The sequence below is a fragment of the Corythoichthys intestinalis genome, chromosome 2 (genome assembly GCF_030265065.1).
Source record: "Corythoichthys intestinalis isolate RoL2023-P3 chromosome 2, ASM3026506v1, whole genome shotgun sequence".
Classification (NCBI taxonomy): Eukaryota; Metazoa; Chordata; class Actinopteri; order Syngnathiformes; family Syngnathidae; genus Corythoichthys; species Corythoichthys intestinalis.
Genome location: NC_080396.1, coordinates 42,218,837 through 42,240,278, shown reverse-complemented (window position 1 = coordinate 42,240,278; position 21,442 = coordinate 42,218,837). Strand labels below are relative to the sequence as shown.

The 21,442-nt window shown below is 38.5% G+C and overlaps 1 protein-coding gene across 1 annotated transcript; it reads left to right on the top strand.

Moving 5' to 3' along the window:
* Nucleotides 1-128: 128 nt before the first annotated feature.
* LOC130912321 (N-terminal EF-hand calcium-binding protein 1-like) lies at nt 129-21,184 on the top strand. The gene is made up of 12 exons (XM_057830323.1): nt 129-392; nt 5,844-5,868; nt 12,731-12,839; nt 13,258-13,283; nt 13,394-13,491; nt 16,608-16,866; nt 16,963-17,042; nt 17,638-17,691; nt 18,100-18,212; nt 18,301-18,378; nt 18,479-18,570; nt 19,735-21,184. The coding sequence occupies exons 1-12, from the start codon at nt 270-272 to the stop codon at nt 19,761-19,763; spliced, it is 1,086 nt and encodes a 361-aa protein (XP_057686306.1). The 5' UTR covers nt 129-269; the 3' UTR covers nt 19,764-21,184.
* Nucleotides 21,185-21,442: the final 258 nt, after the last annotated feature.

Sequence of the window (21,442 nt, the reverse complement as noted above, 5' to 3'; positions counted from 1 at the left end):
ACTGCAGGTGTCCCCAAACTTTTTAGATAGCTCTCAGCCTATTGATTACCTAATGTGATCAGGAGAGGGCGCCGTGTTCTCCAGATTCTAGAAGGCGGAGTTTGATTGAGTGTGAACTGCGCATGCGTCAAAGCTCAGCTTCAGTTTCTCCGTCCATCTCACGCTGACAGCGGATCACCATCTACTCAACCAAGCACCCAGTGACACACCATTCCATTCATCCATCCATTCATACCGTACAAGGTGCACCTGAACGTGAGAGCGTAAGGATGCTTGCGTGTACAGAGATGATTACGATGTGTTTGCAATCAGCCAAGCGTCAACATCTCAGCAAACAGCAGCAGCAGGAGTGTGACCACAACCACAACCGGACCGCATCGCTTTTTCACGATGTAAGTGCACTTTTGGCTTGTTATGTTTGTAGTGTGTATTTATATATTTAAGCTATTCTGCGTGCAATAGTTAAAGACGCCATTATAGACGCCAATACAGAACGAAGGTAGAGGTTTACGCTGCTCCTCATGAATATAGCATTTCAAATCAGTTTTCATTCAAGTACTGTACAGCTAATGCACAGCAGCCCTGTTATGCAAGAAAGGTGAGTCTTGGCTGCGTGTTCACGATATTTTGCATTCGTGAAGGGAAGGTCATAGACATACTATAGGTGTCAGTATACTAATACATGCATAAACTGCAATTGTACTATTTAAAACATGGTTCAAGATTTTCCCACCAGATTTCGTTATTCCCATGCTAAGAAATCCAGCATATGCTGGTTTCTTTACCAGTAAAAACAATGCCTAAATGCAACAAATTAAGCAGAACCTTTAGATTTAAAAAAATATATATATATATTTTTGGTAGTGGTCTTGATGGTACAGAAAGTAGATTTAGATTTTTTTTAGCAGGGTCATCCGTCTTCCCATCCTGTTCTTTTTGTCACAAAATGAAAAATGTGCACGTGAACGCCTGTGTATATATTGGCTACTCTATTTCAAAAGATCCGTGATTGCTATTGATGTACAGATGTGATGCTCTAGAGAGAAAGCAAAAAAACCCTACATGGCATGCTATACTGAGTGAGCTGCATAAATTTCCAACAAATTTCTCTGAAGGACACAATCTGTCATTCGGTAACTTGATCTTCATGGCCAAAATTTTACATAGTGTTAACTCATTCACTCCAGCTGATGGTCAACATTCACTTACAGCCCCTCCCACTCGAAAAGGATTGGACATTTATCACCATGAATGGAAACAAATTAGTTAAATTAGCTAAAGGTCGTTCATGTTTTCATTAATGTTTGCCTCATTTATGTTGGGAATTACCCGATTCCCAGCTGAGTGCCAGACACAGGACATGCACATGTATAATCAAATCACTGCACACTAAATACAGATTGTAGAGTGAACTGCAATTTAGCACACTGGACACTTTTGTTCACACATACTGTATCAATTATTTTATATTACCATCTCCCTATCCCTGTTCACACACTCTTATTACACCGCTCTTTGTTCTAGTTGAAGATACACATTCATTAGTAGTCTGGTTCCTCTTTGTGTATGCGATCCCAATACTTGACTCCACACATCTGAGAAGTGTAGTGCACTCTCATTTCTCCAGAGAGACATCAATTTGGGCCTTTCAGATGCTGCCGTACACTCCCTTCCTGCTTCTTTCCTTGTTTTTTGTATTTTTTTTCTTCAGCGGGACTCAGTCAGTAGAATTGTATTCAGGGTCTCACAGAGGGAACGGCAAAAGTTTTTTGACTGTAAGCTTTTTAAAAGGTATTCATAAGCTCTGCAGGAAGGCGTTTCCTTTCTTGAGTCGACACAAGCACAAAAAAGATAGCTGTCTAGAGTTGCTGCTGTTGCTTACTTGTATCTTTTCGTCTTCAAAATTTAACTAAGAAACTTGCTGTTGGCTTCCTTTAGGGCATCTTTAGTAGAAAAGCTTACATTGGCACTTTCAAGGTTTCCAGAGGACTGACAGTAATGGCACTGTCTCCAGGAGTCACACCATCATCCTCTGAATGTGTTTCCATATTAAGCCAAGGTACCCATTTCACTGAAGACAGTTGCTCCGGAGAATCAATTTCTTAAATCTGGAGTGACGTTCTAAAAGACTCCGGGAAGAAATTAGAAAAGCACTACTTGAAATTAACCCACGATTGCAGTTTACTTTGTGGACAGACACTTGCAAAGCACAATGTGTTAACCTAAAGCTAAGATGAGATGTCTTATAAAGACACACGTCCCTGGGTGGGTTTGAACCACCATCCTCTCAGTTAACAGCTGAGCACGCAGACCAATTGCACAACAGAGTTTCTAGTTAGCTTAGAATGTAACAATTAAATTTAAAAAAAGTAAATAGACCTTAAATACAGTATTATGTTTGCTCTTGAAATTCCTGAATGTCTAAATGTCAGGGTCGGGGGAGGCCAAGTCTCGAGTTCTCATCACATGTTATGGACCCTACTCACCAACGTCACAGAATGACGTGTCGCTGTATCCGGCCGCCATATTGTCCGTCATTGTTTATCCGTATTCTCAGTGGTTTCAATTTGTCGTGCAATTTATAGTGCAATTCATGGAAGCTCCGGTGCTTTCAGACGCTGTAAACTCAATGGATGCGTTGCATAAAAGGCGGAAGGTGGAACATCTTCAGTCAATCCATTTGCCAGATCCATATTTGATGCCTAAATCAATATTTTTCGACCCGCTGTCTTTGCCCTCTCTGCCTGACATTTGCTACCCTGATATCTAAAACTATCTTGTCCACACAAAATCAGCCTATTCTCACGAAAGTTTGAAAAAAATTAAGAGCAGCACTCTAAGCAAAATTACCGCGTGTGACCCTTTACTTCCAATTTTCGAAAATGGCGACAATCAATTAAAAAAAAAAGTTGACTGCGACGCGTCAAGGATAGGTGCATATTGGACTATTTCTTCAATAAAATACACAACTGTGTCTGCCTCATTTGCAAAGAGACAGTCGCGGAAGATACGCAACGAGAAATTAAAGCAACTTCAAGCTAATTTAATTTCACAGCAGCAGTATTTCGCAAGAGCCCGAGGATCGAAAGAGAACGCCACAAAGGCAAGATTGTTGAAATTATGAATTTAAAAAAATAATAATAAAGCAAATGTGACACACAGAAGGACTTGCTAAAATTTCTTTAAATGTATTGTTCTACGTAAATCAGCCCAGGTAGCCCCCCACATTTTTACCACACCAAATCTGGCCCCCTTTGCAAAAAGTATCGACACCCCTGTTTAACCGATGATCCGTAGACGAGGCCAGCTTCTTTCACTTGTTACCAGCTAAATATTTTTCAAAAAATAAAGATGGTGGAACAAATAAGCATCTTGAATTTGAAACGGTATGTTGTCGGCGATTAGCCTAGCAATGATCTTAATTGTGGTTGTCAGCCCAAAACCCTCTAAATATATATTAAATGCATCTAACCAGATATAAAATGACTACTACATAATCTGTGGTAATCGTTTGGAGCCCAGTTTTCTCGTCGAATTGCAGCAGTCCATCTCGCTCTCCTCTCCGGGTCTCTCGGAATATGGTAGAACTTCAAGTCTCTCCGTCTATCTTCTCTGTTATTGCAACCGACCGCCACACACGCCTTCACCATTTTGATTATTAATGTTAATAAATGTTGTTCAGAAAAGCACGCCATAATAGGAGGAATTTACGTAGCGGTAATGCGTCAACACGACGAGTTGACGGACAATATGGCGCGGAGGCGTGGTTGTGACGTCATGTGAGTAGGGTCTATTAACTTTGGGGGAGAGGTTGGGTGCAACTATGCATTGGCCATCAATCAATGGCAAATTGGTTCCCACAATTAAGCCACAAGTAACCTTTTGAAGAAGGGAGCCACACGATTAAAAGCATGGGCCCTTCTGAGTAGGGGTGTGATAAAATATCGAAATAGTGATATATCGTGATACTTTGTATCCCAAAAGGTTATCGATATGCACCTGCCAAGAATCGAGATATCGTTTTAAAAAGGTGTCAATGTTAACAACAAAAAAGGAACCAACAAGTTGCTATCAAAATCTTCAACTATAATAGTATCTCAGTTAACTCTATGGCTGCCATTGATGGCGCTTGATGCCCAATCCATTTAGACTGGGAGGGTCGAACATTCATTAATTCGAAACCAGAGCATTCACAGTCACTCTTTCTGATTTCTAGGCCATTTACAAGTCAATTTCTGTTCATTTTAGTGCATTTACAGGTCTCTTCCTGTTGAGTTTGAGTAGCTGCCTATTCATTTGGGAGATTCCTGGGCTACTTCCTGTTCCATAACCCAAAATTAACAGAAAGTGACTCATAAAATGCCCCGAAATCAACAGGAAGTGACTCAAAATCAATAAAGTAATGATCTGAAATGCCCCAAAATTACTTCGTTGCCCAGCATTGGCTGCCACTGATGGCCATAGACATTCAATCCGTATGGTGTTCAAATGGATTGGATGTCTACTAGTGGTAAACTTATTCCAATTTACAACATAAGCTTGTTTTTCTGTTTATTAGTCGTTTTGTAGAATATCTTAGGTTGATTTCCTGACCAATGTATCGATAATCGTTGTATCGCCATATCGTGAGATCATCGTTATCGTAAGCTTTGTATTGCAAATCGTATCGTATCGTGAGGTACCAAGAGGTTCCCACTCCTACTTCTGAGCAAACAACATTTTCTGATTCTCAAATCTGGTGGAAAGTTCTGGAAGAAAATAATTAATAAAAGCACTGTTAGGATTTGAACACAGAATCAACAAGACAGATACTTTGAACCAGCTAAGCCACAGCACTGATCCCTGCCTGAGTCATTACCAATCACTGTGTACCAGAAACAATTAGACTGGTGAGAATTTCCTCTCCGAATTCCATGCTTGTAAATTGAAGATGGTGTGAGAACCCATCAAGAAAGGTTAAAACACGAAATGTTTTTGCAAAGTACTACCTGTTACCATAAGCTAGTTCTTGAAATACACACATCTCTGGGTGGGTTCCAACCCAAAGCTTCTTAGTTGGTCTGATGAGTCTCAATTTCTGCTGAGACATTGGGGCGGTTGGATCAGAATTTAACAACATAAACATGTGGATCCATCACGCCTTGCATCAACGCACAAATTAAGCTGCTGCTGCTGGTGGTGTAATGCTGCGTGTGTGTGTGTGTGTGTGTGTGTGGGGGGGGGGTATTTTCTTGCCACACTTTGGGTCCGTTAGTCAGTTTTGAGCATTATATTTCACTCTACCTTAGTATTGTTGCTGACCATGTCCATCCCTTTATGACAACAGTTTACCCATCTTCTAATGGGCCATGTTATATAGCTTGAATCATATCAGATGTTTTTATTTTTGTTTTTTTAAACGTGACAATGAGTTCACTGTACTCAAATGGCCTCCACAGTCAGCAGGTCTCAATCCAATAGGGCAACTTTGAGATGTTGTTGAATGAGAGATTCTCGTCATGTATGTGTCGCCAACAAATCTGTAGCAACTGCGTGATGCTATCATGTCCGTATGGACTAAACTCTCTGAGAAATGTTTCCAGTACTGTGTTGAAGGGGTGCAACCTGGTACCACATAGATGAACCGAAAAAAGTGGCTGGTGAATGTAGGTTTTTGTGTAACTCAGCAGTCCCAGTTTAATAGTAAACAAGTGAAATATATGAGTAAATTGAGACTAGATCCTATTTAATTTTTGTATCACTTTTGTTTGTTGTTGTAAAGTATGTATAAAAAGAAAAAGACTCATTTAGATAAAGCACTGTTTTCTTATCTGTGTCTTGAACACAATCTTTTCTTGTTGCAGATATTTCGCAGGGCTGACAAAAATGGTGAGTATGAAAAAAAAAGGGCATTTAATTGGTTCACATTCTTCTTATAAACGGTGTCTTTAAACGTTATTAGACTATACTGGGAGAACCAGAAAGATGAGTTCACATTTGATAAATGTTAACACCTGAATTCCCAGATTGTTAATTTACCTAAAGGCTTGCACTTGATTTTAATTTAATAAAGCCTGAAATACATCTGTGATTTTAGTACCTTTTTAATCTTCACAATGGCTAATCCTCCTCTTGGGAAGACAGCAGCATAGAGCTGAGGGTAGGAAACAACAGCGCTGACAAAAAAAGAAATGTTTTTTCCCATAAGCTTATATTCATGCATCTCCACGTAATCATATTCAAAATTCTAAATAGGTGAGTGTGTTGTGTCTTAATTCTAATAAGGAGTATATTTTTGTTATATAATAGGCCTCTTGTTAATGGTTCCACATTTTTATGATGAACAGCACAGATTTTAGACTTAAAGATGGATACAGATGCTTTGAGCATCATGAATGAACAGTTTTGTTCTTTGCGTTCACTTGATACATTATTACTGTCACAAACCTAAGCTGAAAAATCTACTTAAAGTTAAAAAAAATGTCCAAGTAAATGAAACGTGTCCTAAAATAGAAACCTTTAAAAACTCATTTCATTGATGTCTCTCTGAAATCTCATGTTTAATGGCTGATTTTTTCCCCTTCAACTTATTTTCCAAATCTAGTTTTCCACAAAAGTATAGACTTTGATTTTGATGGTAAATTTTAATTTTTTGTGTCAATTATATGCAAAACTATTAAGAGTAAACAGAGCAGATAGCTAATATCTGAATTCCAGATGCTGGTGGGTTTGTACGATGGCTTGCCCAGAATAATTCCTTGCAGCTAACATCAAAACAATTCTCCCGCATAAAGCCAAAGATGGGGAATAGATTGCTTTCCCAAATCTGTTGCTATAGCTGTTAATGCTGCCTGGTTCATGTTCATTCACTGATTTCAGTCAATCAAGATGTCAAATGCACTTGACTTCCCTTCCCTCTTTTTTCCCCTGCTTTTTTATTCGGACAGATTAAAAATATTTGTTTGTATATATTCATTGTAAAAATAGTTGCAATATACGTCGTTATGCAAAGTAAGGAGCAAAAGTAAAAAAAAAAAAAAAAAAATCTGAAATTTAGTACTAAGTTAGTAAATTTATTTCAGATACCAGGAAAAATATGTTCTTCATCAATGTTCGTTTGTGCAAAAACTCAATAGAAGTTGTGCTTACATTACTCACATTTCTTAATCTTCAAGTCTGGTTACTCATCTCGCCTTTCATGGTTCTCTGCTGTGTGGAACAGAGGGAAGGTTAAACAAGAAAGGGCTCTGGCTTATTTGTGCGAGCTATCTTCACTGCGCAGCTTGTGTGCACAGTCTGTGAGGAATCGAGAAGATGCCTGCTCCCTGCAGTCAGCACTGAGTGGGCTGCCCATCATTTGCCGGGAGCGGTGCACATTTTCTACATAACAGGAGGCGTTTTGATAGAGGTATCAAGACACCGCACTGCTTTCCTCCTGCAATATTGGGACAGACGACTTGCAGCGTTCATACAAAACACAAGATGGAAGCCTTTGTATGCGTGCCAAGTGTATACTACAGAAATATGTGCTCGCTTCTAATTGTTTCTGAATCTGTAAAGCAAACAAAATCAGGAGTTCATTTTCATCTCAAAAGAATGAATTAACAGCATGAACAGCAATATATCGAAATGTTCTATTAATATTAATAAATTAATTTAGTGCTGCAAAGATTAATCGATTCACTCAAGTAATTCGATTAGGAAAAAGCTTCAAATCAATTTTGCTACTTCAAGTATTCGTTTAATTAGAGTGGCGTCATAATGGTTTGTTTTGAAAGTGTGTGCATTTAGTTTTATTGATTTGGGTGGCAACATGACATAACTCATTTAAAATGGCTGAGTCCAGCTGCTCCCCATTAAGATATAAGCTAATGTTTTTATTTATGCATTTGTAATTTAGTTTATAGGTATATTTAGCTGATTTTTGCTGGAACATGTTTTTGAACATTTTGTTAAGAGTAATGTAAAAAAAAAAGTTAGCATTCTATAACATTTAAGCTACCGCCTTTTTGCTATACAAGTTATCCAATTGTTCTTTTGTTGTACTTAGATCCTCATTTGTTTATTTTTCTTTTTTACCGTTTGAGGCTAAGCTCAGGTATTTTAATTTATTTTTAAATGAAAGAGCAACTCTGCAATATTTGAAGAAGCACACAGGAATTTTGTGTTCGCATTTAATGCTCTTTTGAAAGTGCAATCTTCGCAAGCTTCTGTTTTACATCTCCTAAAATTGATTCTCCAACACATTAAATGTTCCTAAGCCGATTACTCAATTATTCCAACTAACTAATTGATAGATTAATCCAGGGGTGTCCAAACTTCTTGCAAAGGGGCCCAGATTTGGTGTGGTAAAATGTGGGGGGCCGACCTTGGTTGACGTCCTTTACGTAGAACAATATATTTAAGCACATTTTAGCAAGCCATTCTGTGTGTCACATTTGCTTTATTATTTTTTTAAATTAATAATATCAACAATCTCGCAACTAGCCTTTGTGGCGTTCTTTCGATTCTCGGGTTCTCGCGAAATACTGCTGCTGTGAAATTAAACTAGCCTCAAGTTGCTTTAATTTCTCGCTACGTATCTTCCCTGTAATCTTGTCGTACATGTCAGCGTCTCTTGTTTGGTAATATCGCCTCACACGGAACTTTAAAAACAGCGACTGTCTCTTTGCAAATGAGGCAGACACAATTGTTGCGTATTTTAGTGAAGAAATAGTCCAATTTCCACCTATCCCTGAAGTGTCGGCCGTTGCAGTCAACTTTCTTTTTTGTGTTGATTGTCACCATTTTAGAAAATTAGGAGTTAAGGGTCACATGGGGTAATGTTGCCTAGAGTGCTGCTGCCTTTTAGTGGGTAAATGAGGAGCAGCATTTAGTGTGTAAGCTACTTCATATGATGGTAGCAGTACTGCTGACCAATTTATTAAGTCTGTGTGTGGGCCAGACATTGATTTTATGACAGAGGCTGGGGGCCAGATGAAATTTGACCAGGGGCCACATTTGGACATGTCTGGATTAATCGAATACTAAAATAATCGATAGCTGCAGCCCTAAATTAATTGTAATTAATATTGAAAAAGTATCGGTATCCAACTCAGAAAACATTGTTTTTGATTGAATAACTTAATTGTTTAGTAATTAACTATAAGAAACAATTTAAGTTTGACGGTGTTAAAAGCTGTACAGCAAATAATTATTGTAACCTCGTTGGCTAAGAAATAATATGCTTAAGCTCAGCTCAAGGAAGATGAGTAGAGAATGATATGATACACTTCCCATCTTCATTAATCCTTACCCTTAGGCTGCCAAATGTACATACCAACAAACTGAACATCTCAATAAACTAAAACAAAAACAAAGAAACCAAAAAACAAACCACATATTGTTGCTGGAAAAGGCCAAAAATACAACACAAAACACAATTAACATAAATTATAAATCATATGAACATTCGCCCCATAATCATTGTTGGGATTCGCGATACAGAAAGTAAATGAATGAATGAAAATACATTAGAGGAGAAAAATAGTATCGCCTCTGGACTGGTCCCTTCTTTTAGAAGGAGTGCAATTTCAGTATTAAGGAAATGAAGGATGAAGTGTTGCAGACCCAACTAGTTTTAAATGTCTCAAATATTAAGGACATTTCTGCCTCTGTTGTAAGGCACTGATGTATTGCGTATTACCTAAACGGAATGTTACGCGCATCAACGTGCATACTGTACATTCTCATACTGGACCTCACACTATGCATGAGCATAGTAATGAACATAATAGTTTCACAAGTGTTTGACAAAGTAACATTGCTAAAGCAACATTGCATGGGCTGATTGTCACATTATTGTGCCTCCAAGTCTCAAGACGGACAGGTACAATAACAGTCAGGCGTCATCTGGTCTGTCAGCACATTCAATTTCTTTGACAAGTGCTGCACACCTGACTGATGTGCATCTGGAGTTGAATTTTGTTAGAATTCGAGAGTAGAAAAAGGCTGTAGAATGAGTCACATGCAATTTACTCCTACGTCTTGTCGCATTAAATTCAGAGAAGACATTCGAGGCTAAAGGTAAAAATGAAGACACTCAAAGAATAAGGTAGAACTCCCCCCCCCCCCTCCACTGAAAATTAGATAGATGCTGTTTAATGCAAGTCCCAAGCTCAGTTAAAGTCTGCAGTTTAATACCGTAATTGTCGGACTATAAAGCTCACCTAACTATAAGCCGCCACCCATCAAATTTTACATGAAAACAGCATTTGTTTATAGATAAGCTGCACCAGACTATAAGCCGCAGCTGTCCTAACTGTAGTATGGGATATTTACATCAAAAGATAAAAACATGTAAACACTTTATTTGAGAACGGCATCATAAGACTGTCATAAAACCTTCATAATTATGACATGCCACTGTCATCACGACAGATGTCATTTAGTGTCATACAGTAAATTATCTCACTTTTGAATGGATGTAAAAAAACTGAGCTGGACATAAATAGTGACAAAATTTGCCGGATGACACTCAGGGACATCTGTCATAAGTAGAGATGTCCCGATCCGATATTTGGATCGGATCGGACGCCGATATGGGCACAAAAAATGCGCATTGGTATCGGATCGGCCAACACGGAAAAATTCTGATCCAGACTTCTGATCCAGTATTTTCCAGTCCGGGTTTTCCAGCGCACCGATTTACATAATCCATTCCAGTTTTTGCTTCGGTTTCCCTAAAATCCGGTCCGCATTTTACGGCACACCTTAAACACACAACATTTACATTACCGTCTCCCAATTTACCGAGAGACTTTATCAGTAAAAATGTCAGCTGTGTGGGATCATTTCACCTTAAAGGACGACAAAGACGAAGAGGCAGACCAACCAACCTAATCAAGCATTTAGCGAAATACCACCACAAACAATATAAGAAGTATGTTAAGAAAACCGAAGACAAAAAGAAAGGTCCTACGCAACTAACACTGGCAGAAACTTTTGCTATGCGTGACAAACTGGCACTCGACAGTCCCAAAGCCCAGGGAATAACAAGAGTCATTGCCGAAGAATTCATTCTGGATGACGAGCCATTATCTGTCGTGAGTAAAGACGTACCATCCAACACTTAGAACCACGGTACAACATGCCCAGCCGTCATTACATCCTTGAGCGATTCGGCCGTGGAAGATTCGAGAACGATTCACAAACATCCAAATTCCGATTATTGAAATATCGGAATCGGAATAAATATCTCAAGTAAAGCGGAACTAGTACACAGCGCAGTCTTCGGGACCCAATGAGAAACGGACCGCAATGCGTCCTAAGAGTAAACATCATGCTTGTCATAGACCCGGGTAATGCCAATGCTCAACTCACAGCTTTAGCTCAACTCATGCCGCTGGATAAAAAACACAAGAATACCTGACTGCTGCTGACAGCCGCTACAAACTACGTCAAGATCGTTTTACTGTAGATAATAGATATCATATGTATATAGAACTAGGTGCAAAATGACAGACTCGACGGCGTTAGCAACACTGAAGTATTGAAAACTAGTTGCGTTAGTAAACAGCCGCCATCTTAAAGCAGGAGACTTCCCTAGTAGACTGTTGTGAACCTTCCAAGCGAACCTAATTAACTTTTTATCTAAAATACTTCTAAATCGGCAAAATCTTGACTTGAATCTATCTTCAAAACAGTTTTAAAACTTTCACATGTCGAAAGTAGACAGAAGGGAAATTTATGGAATAACGGGAGCAATTTTAACAACTTTAACAGTTGATTCGCAAAATTAAATGAATTGAATGTAGTTTAAAGCTGCTGATACAGAATGGGGACTTGAGTATTTTATTTACTGTTTTAAAATGTTAACTTGATACAGAAATAGTCGTTTATTTAAACCTGAGAGGCTTCTTATACAATTTTTTTAACTAATGCACGAAACATTAAAAGCATCTAATAGCTTGGGGGGGTTTGTGGGATTTTCCACTGAGGTTGTTTGTGTGTTTTGCTTTTTTAAGACAGTTTACAATATTATTTGCACATTTTACTGACTGACTATGCCATTTCTGTTTGTTATTTATATTGTTTTGTGTTTGTCACTGAAGAAATAGGTCAGTTTCTTGTTACCAACCGTTGTGTGTTATTCAAACTCACCTAATTCAGCTGGCTAGTTGTTATCAAGAGTACTAAAACCTTTTTCAACATGAGTCTGACAACTAAGTAAGGAGGCTAAATAACTTTAAACTTTAACACATGCTCAGATAGGCCGGTATCGGTATCGGCCAGTATCGGTATCGGATCGGAAGTGCAAAACGATATCGGTATCGGATCGGAAGTGCAAAAACCTGGATCGGGACATCCCTAGTCATAAGCATTGATTAATGCCCAGGACAGTGTCATATCATAAATATGACGGCTTTATGACAGTTTTAAGATGTCACTGTAAAATAAAGTGTTACCTATTAACCTGTATAAATCAACAAATAAGCCAGACTGGACTTTCAGCCGCAGGATTCAAAATGAGGGGAAAAAGTAGCGGTTTATAGTCTGAAAATTACGGTAATTTGACCTCAAACCCTAATTCTCGAGAGACTCATGGTTCACACCCCACTGAAAAATGCTTAACTGCCTCTTGCTTATTCCCTTCATGTTCATTCAATTCCGTCTATTGAAGATGCCTAATTAAACAGGCTTTTCCCGAATGTGCTTGCGCAGTTAACAAAGTAGCTTTTGGTCACATTGTCACGCATTTGTGTGCTTTCAGATGATGGAAAGCTGTCCATGGAGGAATTCCAGTCATACTTCAGTGATGGGGTCCTTACGGATGAGCAGATGAAAGAGCTTTATCGCTCAATCGACAGGCAGAATGCAAAGTGAGCTCCTCTCGCTTCCGCCAGCTTTAACGCATCTTACAGCACTTTCGCATTCATTAATTGAAGATTATATCCGCGATGCACAAGCATCCCTTCTGACATTTAAATCTAAATTTTAACTTTAAGCTACTGTGAAAACCCACTGATGAAAAATGTTTTCACAGTAATCTCGAATTCAAACTTTTTGGATGACTAACTATAAACCATCTGCATATCAAATTCAAAACTTTGCTTTTACAGGGTAAAAATGATCTCTGTAACAACCGAGCATTCATTATTGTTTTTTTTTCTTGCTCCGGTATTTGATCTTATTCGACTGTGCAAGTGTACAGTATATTGTGTTAAAGCTGATAAATTTCATCAGCGTGCTCAGTTGCAATGTCTTTTTTTTCCCTGTCTTGTCTCTATTTCTTCATAGCAACATGGACATTGAAAAACTCTCAGGTACATTTATTGTGATATTTCTCATCTTAAGAATCAAAATTGACTGTGTGTTTACTTTGTACTTGTTTTTCAATCAGTATGTTCTAAAAACACATGTGTCCCTTTTCCAGAGTACTTCAGCCCACATGTGGGGGAGTATGTCAACGTACTGTCTGCACTTGAGAAGCTAAATGTGGCTATTTTAAAGGCAATGGATAAAACGAAAGAGGTGGGTGAAATTAACCTTTCCGCATATTATTCTTGTTTACTATAAAATACAAAGGCACTGACAAATTGACAAGATAGTATGTAGCATAGTTACTTTAAAGCAGTGGTTGTCAACCTGGGTTCGATCAAACGCCAAGGGATCGGTGAGTAAGTCTAAGGGGTTCGGTGAATGTTAAGACAAGCAGGCCCCTATTTTGCACAGCAACTAAATTTAGGCCAGCACGAAGGTGTGCTAGGTAAAGTGGCATTTAAGACCAGGTTTTGGCTAGAGCTGAAACGATTAATCAAATAACTCGAGTAACTCGAGTTTAAAAATTGATCGAGGAATTTTATTTGCCTCAAGGAATCATTTAATCTAGCCAGCTTTGAATGTGGCACAACGCTCTGACGTCATGTACGTACCAGAAGAAAACAACGGCAGTGGATACATTTTATTTGAACCATGCATGGATATAGAGTTAACAACGAAGAAGCCGCTGAAAGCCAAGAGAAATGCACCAAGAAAAGGCAGAAAATGTCAAAAGTGTGGGAGCATTTCAAGCTGGAGACGAAAGCGAATACTGTTTCATGTATTCACTGTAAGACAGCGCATCACTACCCCCGCCCGGCCCAGGCTACTCGCAGCCCTGCCGACGCTTCCACACCCCCGGCTGGACTGATGACCGCCCCCGAAACCCGAGTCGGTGTTCTGTCAAAATTTGCTCCCTTATAAAATTTTGCTCCCAAAGCTTTTGTGGCGGTGAAAAACCCTTCTTTTACATTCAGTTGGACTCTCAATGTTATGCAAAGGTGCTAGATAAACGAGTTACATCATAAACATACATGTACAACCCGAAAATGGCGTAAATTAATGCTTAACAACACGGCGAAGTTGTTAGCAGTGAGAGAGCGGGATGCAGTTGTTGTGTGCAGCTAACATGGTAGGATGTGTTTGAGGAGAACTTTTCTACATATCCTTCCATGATCAAATTTAAGTAAATATTCCTTTCTTTAAAGAAAGTTTGTAGTGTTTACTTTGGAATCGCTGCATTCGCGGCCATTTTTAACGTTACGCCCATACGCAGAACCGCAAAGTTGCAATTTTTGATGGGTTGCAAAATTTGTCAGAACACCGGGCGCCACCGTGCGACCAGCCCGCCTAGCCCCCACTCCACCGAAGACATTTACTCCAAGGGCGGAGGATCGATACTCGGGAAAAGGAAAAATTACTCGGGACAAGGAAAAATTAGAAATTAATTAATTAATCGATAGTCATTGATGGATAAAACACCAAGTAGCAGTGGTGCCTAATGTGCGCCTATAGAGCAGGTATCATACATTTATTTTGAACACTGCAAAGAGGAATGTGCTCCTATGGAGCAGGTATCATACATTTATTTTGAACACTGCAAAGATTTAAAATCCTATCAGGACTTACAATTCAGACATAAACTTAAAACTTAACTAGAACTTAAAAATAGCTTGTGGAAACGGAAATTCAATTGAAACACATAGGAAAAACTACAAGATCTAGTTTTTTTTTTTTTTTTAGTAAAAGTCACATCTGGGATGCAATTGTAGGCTGTTTTCAACAATGTACATTGAAAATAAAAACATTGATTGCCTAAAAATGGTTCCATATTAGGTGAAATGTCTTGTTTTCTCATGTATATTTATGAATTACTCTTTACATTAAAAAAAAGGTTTTATCCGACTGCTCAGTGAATCAATAAAAATTTTCAGTAGAATACTCCATTACTAAAATATTCGATAGCTCCAGCCCCAGTTTGCACCCAATTCACAGGTGTTATTCCATTTCCTTTAACTGTTAGTCCTCTATCTGACAGGAGAAGAAATTGCTCAGTGGAAAGTTGACTCATACTTGGTGTGAGAAAGTACAGCAGACGTGCAGGGCAGTCTTCAAGGACACAGCCTAACAAATTCCAAAACACGTACAACGCTAGCTCTGCTGGCAAGAACACACATTTGTGATGTATTATATGCCATGAAAATAACGTGTGATGCAAGGATGCAATGGTAGACATGAAATGAACAGAGTATGGTGTTAAAAAGCAACAGCAAAAGGCAAATTTGTTTGCAGTAATTTCCTGTTTCACTCTGATGTAGTTTTTGTATGAAATTCATTTTTTGTTGTTTTTCTTGCCTCTGAACTCATTGAATGTGTTGGTAATTTTGTGCAACAACGAAATACATGTTCCCTGCTATTGGCCGGCAACCAATTCAGGGTGAATCCCGCCTACTGCCCATAGTTAACTGGGATAGGCTCCAGCATCCATGTTACCCTTGTGAGTATATCTGACATGGAAGAAAATATTCGTATATCTAATTTCAAAGGGTTAGAAAAATAAGCATGTGAAATTTGGGTTAATATGGATGATATGCTTAATTCTCTTCACCATTCAAACTTTTTAACTTAATTTCCTTTGAACTTCAACTTTTTGTATATTGTTAATTCATCTAAGTCTGAACACCTTGAGGATTAAAAACAGTATGCCTCATGCTACTGTGTCATTATCTTAATATATATATTTTTTAATTTTATTTTCAAGTTTGTCAAATTACTCATTCGCACTGCCATCATCCACCATCCATTTTCGGAATTACATAAAATAGACTGTCTGTGTTATAGCTCCTCAAGGTTTTTTTTGCCCTGGCAAGTAAACTGCTATCAGTTGTAGTGTGGTTTCGAGTATTGTGCAAGGCTACATGACTTGCACTTTCACCAAAACTCTTGTTTAGCCTCCTTTTATATAGTAGGAAACTGCAAAATTGATACAATAGATTGCATTGTTATAAAGAAAAACAAAAAAAGAGTTCAGGGGAACTGGTTGCTTGTGATGGATTACCACAGCTGTAAAGGTTAAAGCTTTTGCAGTCCCTGACGTTTTTCTTTGAGTTTAGCGTGGTTTGTTGCTCACAGCTGCAAAGGAGCTTTTTGTGATTTACAGTATGTATTAGATGTTGGTCGGATGACTGTTGGAGGAACACTGTAATATACAGTATGTACAATACTGTATTTTTTGCACTGTAAGGTGCACCACATTATATAGCACACCATCAATTAACAAGTTTATTTTCATATACGTATACTTTTTTTTCACCCTAATTACCATGCAGGATTATCAGGGGTCCTCTGTGCTGGGTCAGTTTGTGACTCGCTTCCTGCTTAGAGAGACTTCCACCCAGCTGCAGTCCCTGCAGTCCTCACTTGACTGTGCTATGGAAGCTGTCCATGACCAAGGCTGCACAGGCAGGAAGTCAGTGAGGAAGCCGGAGGACCTGCCTATCCAGAAGGTAACCAAACGTCCGAGCCGACGAATCCAGAAGAACATGTGTCTCTCACCAACAGACCCTTACTCTGGCATGCTGACCACAGGTGGGTCTTCCCCCCCCATTTAAAATGTTGAAGACAAGGATACTGCTGACTCAGTGGAATACTTACATGTGTACAACTGTTGATGGTGTGTTTCAGGGGTCAGTGTGGAGTCTGATTACCACTGGGGCTCCCAGGTCGACCAGTTGGAGCAGCTCATAGACAAGCTGGAGTGTGAGGTTTGTATAGAAATTGAATGTTTTAAGTACCATGTGTAGGAGGTTTGTGTCAATGCAAGACAAATTCAGTTACGAAATACTGGCGAGGCACCAGAAGCATAGCCAACCAAGCCCTTGAAAAAGAGAATCGTCTTGTATTCAGAAACAAAAGTACGCGTCCCGTATTAAGCTTACAAGGAACGCGCTTTGTCCCATATTATCATGAAAATCGAAAATAGTGTTACATTTGTAGATTGAACGAATACTGGCATGGTGTTTTTCAACAGGTTTTATATTGCATTTTTAAACAATTGTTGCTTTGGGATGCCACAGTTATTTTTTTTTTACACCTTTAAACATTTAAACTCATAGATAGGCCCAAATTTCCACATTCTATGTGTAATGCCGATATATAGTACAGAAATGCCGAAATATGCTTGCTGCCACTCCCATTATTGAATTTCCTTAACATTTGCCACACAAGAAGAATTTTATAATAAGCAGTTTTTTAAAATTTGAATATGTAAGAGCACAAGATTTGTATCTGGCTCTCTTAAAAGTCGTGATTGTGTTACTGCTTCTGTATGACTCACCTATTTTTGCTCCTACCTTAAAGAGTCCACAACTTGAACCTCTCAAAGAAGACACACTGGCAGGAACTTACAAGTCGGTGAGTCAACCTATGCTCAGTGTTTTTACATATAATGCCTAAAGCAGGGGTGCCCAAGTCCGGTCCTCGAGAGCCCTCCTCCAACACACCCGAATCAAATAATCAGGATCCTTTTAAGGGTCCTGCTGAGCTTGCTGGTGAGCTGATCATTTGATTCAGGTGTGTTAAAGGAGAGAGAGAGAGACATAGAAAACAAGCTGGTTCGGGGCTCTCGAGGACCAGATTTGGGCACCCTTGGCATAAGGCAACAGTGTATTTGAATTCTTTTTTTAGAGCATTGTTGCCTTGTGATGTTGTAATGTGGATGTCTGTTGTTGGCCTTTAGAACCCAGATGATCTCTTTTGTCTTCTGTAATATTGCTAACATATCTTGCAATTCATGTTTGTTTGTTTGCCGCTTCCACCTAGAACATTCTCCTGGTCCAAAGACAGATGTCTGTTAAGGAGCGTGATGTGGAACGATTCCAGCATGCTCTTAAGATCTACACGGATGCCACCAGCGGACAGCAAAGCAACCTGCAGTCAGTTTCTTTATAAGCATCAACACCTCAATGTGATTGCTGCAGTCTTTTCTTATCAGTGCTATTTTTTTCCCCCTCATTTTTTCAGCATTTCAGTCCAAAACCTGCCTGACAGATCGTGCTTCATCATGTACGAATTTTGGCAGGATCGTCTCTCCTGGATGAGGTTAGGAGCAAAAACTCACATTTTCAAATGTAAACTTCTTAATGTGAAAAAATTAAGGGTCTGTTCAAAGCAAAGGTCAAATCTTTTTTTCCCCCCGCAGCTTCTTGCAGTCATCCATCAGTAAGACCTTCCAGCGTGGCATTATTGATGCACTGGAGGAGCAAGAGATCGTCTCCATGATGCTTCTCCCAGGTAATTCAAAACAAATGACAATTAATTTGACAGCAACGACCTGCACGGTTTGGGCCTAATCATCTCATTAGAATCCACAAATAACTAGGACAGCATAATTTACATTGGAGAAATCTCACAGCACATCACGAAACCAAAATGTTTTAAGAGACTACAACAGTGCACTACATCTTTTGCCACAATGGAATTGTCCTGGCTATCATTGTATGTTGCTGACAGGGATTGAAGAACATACATACGTACATTATTTATAGTACATAGAAAACAATTGTTGGAACAGTTACCCTACATTTAACTAAATGGGTGAAGAATATATTTCAACAAAATCATCTGACAGGCGTACCGTAATTTTCGGACTATAAGTTATAAATTTGATACGAAAACGGCATTTCTACATAGATAACCTGCACTAGACTATAAGCCGCAGCTGTCCTCACTGTATTATGGGATATTTACACCAAAAGATAGCACTTTATTTGACAGCCGCATCATAAGACTGTCATAAGACCTAATGAACCACCATGAAGCTTTGAACTAATTGGCTACAAAGCTTCATTGCTTCAAGAAGCTTCATTTGGCCATCACTGCTCCCTTGGAGGAGACAGTCAACCTCTGCTGCCACCTGATGTAAACACTGTTGTCGTCCAACATGCCACCGAGCCTGAGTTGCAACGATACAGATGTAAATAACATTTAAAATTCATGTTCTGTGCTAATTATTTCTTTAGTTACTGTTCCAGTTGTTTCACTAATTGCTCGTTAAGGTATTTGTTAACACTTTATTTGATAGTGGCGCCATAAGAATGTCATAAGACCATCATAATTATGACATGACACTGCCATGTGCATTAATGAATTCTTATAGCAGATATCATTTTGTGTCTTCTGGCAAATGATCTCACTTTTGAATGGATGTAAACTATCAGAGCACAATGATGCCTATGATGGTGTCATGTCATAATTATGACGGTCTTATGACGCCGCTGTCAAAAAAGTGTTACCTATTAACCCAATAAGTCAACAAATAAGCCAGACTGGACTATAAGCCGCAGGATTCAAAATGAGGAAAAAAATTTGCGGCTTATAGTCTGAAGATTACGGCTATTGCAAGACATCTGAGAACTGTCACGTCTCTTGTTAATATTGCAAATTTTGTCTTCTCAGCTTCCTGGTGGATTATGAACAACAACTGACAGAGCAACACTTCTCCAGATCAGCATGAAAAAAGGAGATAATTGTTGTTTATTGTTGCTCTCTTCTGTAAATTCTGATTTTGCTTAAGGCATGATGGCCGGAAGAGATTTGCTTTACGGTACAAGAAATGAAAGAAAAAAAGACTTGAATGGAATGAAATGCAATATTTTATGGAGCCATCAGTATCTGTGGGGATGTTGATGTGGCACTTTTCTTACTCCAGTTTTCTTAGAAGCACAAGAAATTGTGAGGGGAAATGGAATTGCATGATTTCTTATTCTTACCTTTCTCATCTTTAAATTTTGAATAGATTCAATGTCAAAGCAGCAAAAACAGACCACTCCTCATTTTTTCCTAATATAGATAACAACAGAAAACATATATAACTCGTTAACTTCATTTTTTTAGGTCCTCTTTATGATGTTGTGCACTGTCGTCTCTTGAACAAGCTTGCGTCCTTCTGCCGTTGGATAAAAACCTCTAGTTTACTGTAAACTAAATAATAAAAATATTTATAATCCCAAAAGGGTCCACCTCCAAACCCCTTTGTGTCACTCTTGCACTTTAGTAAACCAGGAACTACCTGTTTGTTCAGAAATACACATTTATTGTAGATTGTAAATGTGTTTTTGATGATATTTCCCCCTTGATTAGAATATGAACAGCATAAACAAACCACACTAACATCTGAAGTAAGGCCAGTATTTCACATTTGCGATGTATAACGTGTGTGTGTGTGTGGGGAGGCAAAAAAATGGGAATTTATACTTTTGGAGCAGGAAATTTTCTCAGTGGTGATGCTAGTAAATTAAAGTCTTATCGTGTAGTCGTCAGATGTAACTACTATGGCTGAAGACAGTAAGTCCATGTACAGTGTTATGGTTAGTCCTTATTGAATGTGGCAAGTGTGCTCACGGTCCATGCATGATGTATACGTAATAGAAAAACAAGTAACGCAGGGACCGATTACTCCACCCTTTCCTTTAGCAATAAATGTGAACTTTGGTATGTGTTATGTATATGTGTTATATTTGTTTTCTGGCATGCAATAAACTTAATGACATGCACAAAAGATATTTCTGTTCACGTTATTATTTTCTAGGAAAGGTGTTACTGGATTTTTGTGTGTGTGTCACTTTGTTCATATATACAGTATACAGGAATGTTAAAAAAGACATGAAATAAAATCAAATATGATTAGTTGTCATGTGATAGATTTTAAATATAAGACGCTGACTGACTGACCTCATGTTGTATTAGTAATAAAGATCAGTGCATATTTATTTTCTACCTCCGTGGGAAGATTCAGCCTTATAAAAACAATGTTAATGCTGAAGTTTGTGACACAGCTAATGAGACACGAATGGCTGAAGTCAAGCACCTGTTGGATTTGAACTGAGCCCTGAAATGTATTGACTGGAGGAATTTGAATTCAGAATTATTTAAGAAATAAACCTTTCAATCACTAGACTTCCAAAATTTAAGGTTTTTTGATTGATGTTTTGAAAACTATGTACTAAGGAAACTATAATCCATGATAGTCGATGACAACATGCACAGCATAAGCATCAATCTACAGACAAAGAAAATATACATATTATATACATTACTTAGAGCAAGAAAATAGCTTAAGATTTCCTATTACAGCAAGACCAGTACCAAAGCAACAAATTCAGCA

What these genes read in the sequence shown, in the direction of transcription:
- LOC130912321 (XM_057830323.1), top strand. Translation starts at nt 270, where the DNA reads ATGCTTGCGTGTACAGAGATGATTACGATGTGTTTGCAATCAGCCAAG. An exon ending in GGACATTGAAAAACTCTCAG is followed by an intron (nt 13,284 to 13,393) that starts GTACATTTATTG and finishes TCCCTTTTCCAG; the next exon opens with AGTACTTCAGCCCACATGTG. An exon ending in TAGACAAGCTGGAGTGTGAG is followed by an intron (nt 17,043 to 17,637) that starts GTTTGTATAGAA and finishes CCTACCTTAAAG; the next exon opens with AGTCCACAACTTGAACCTCT.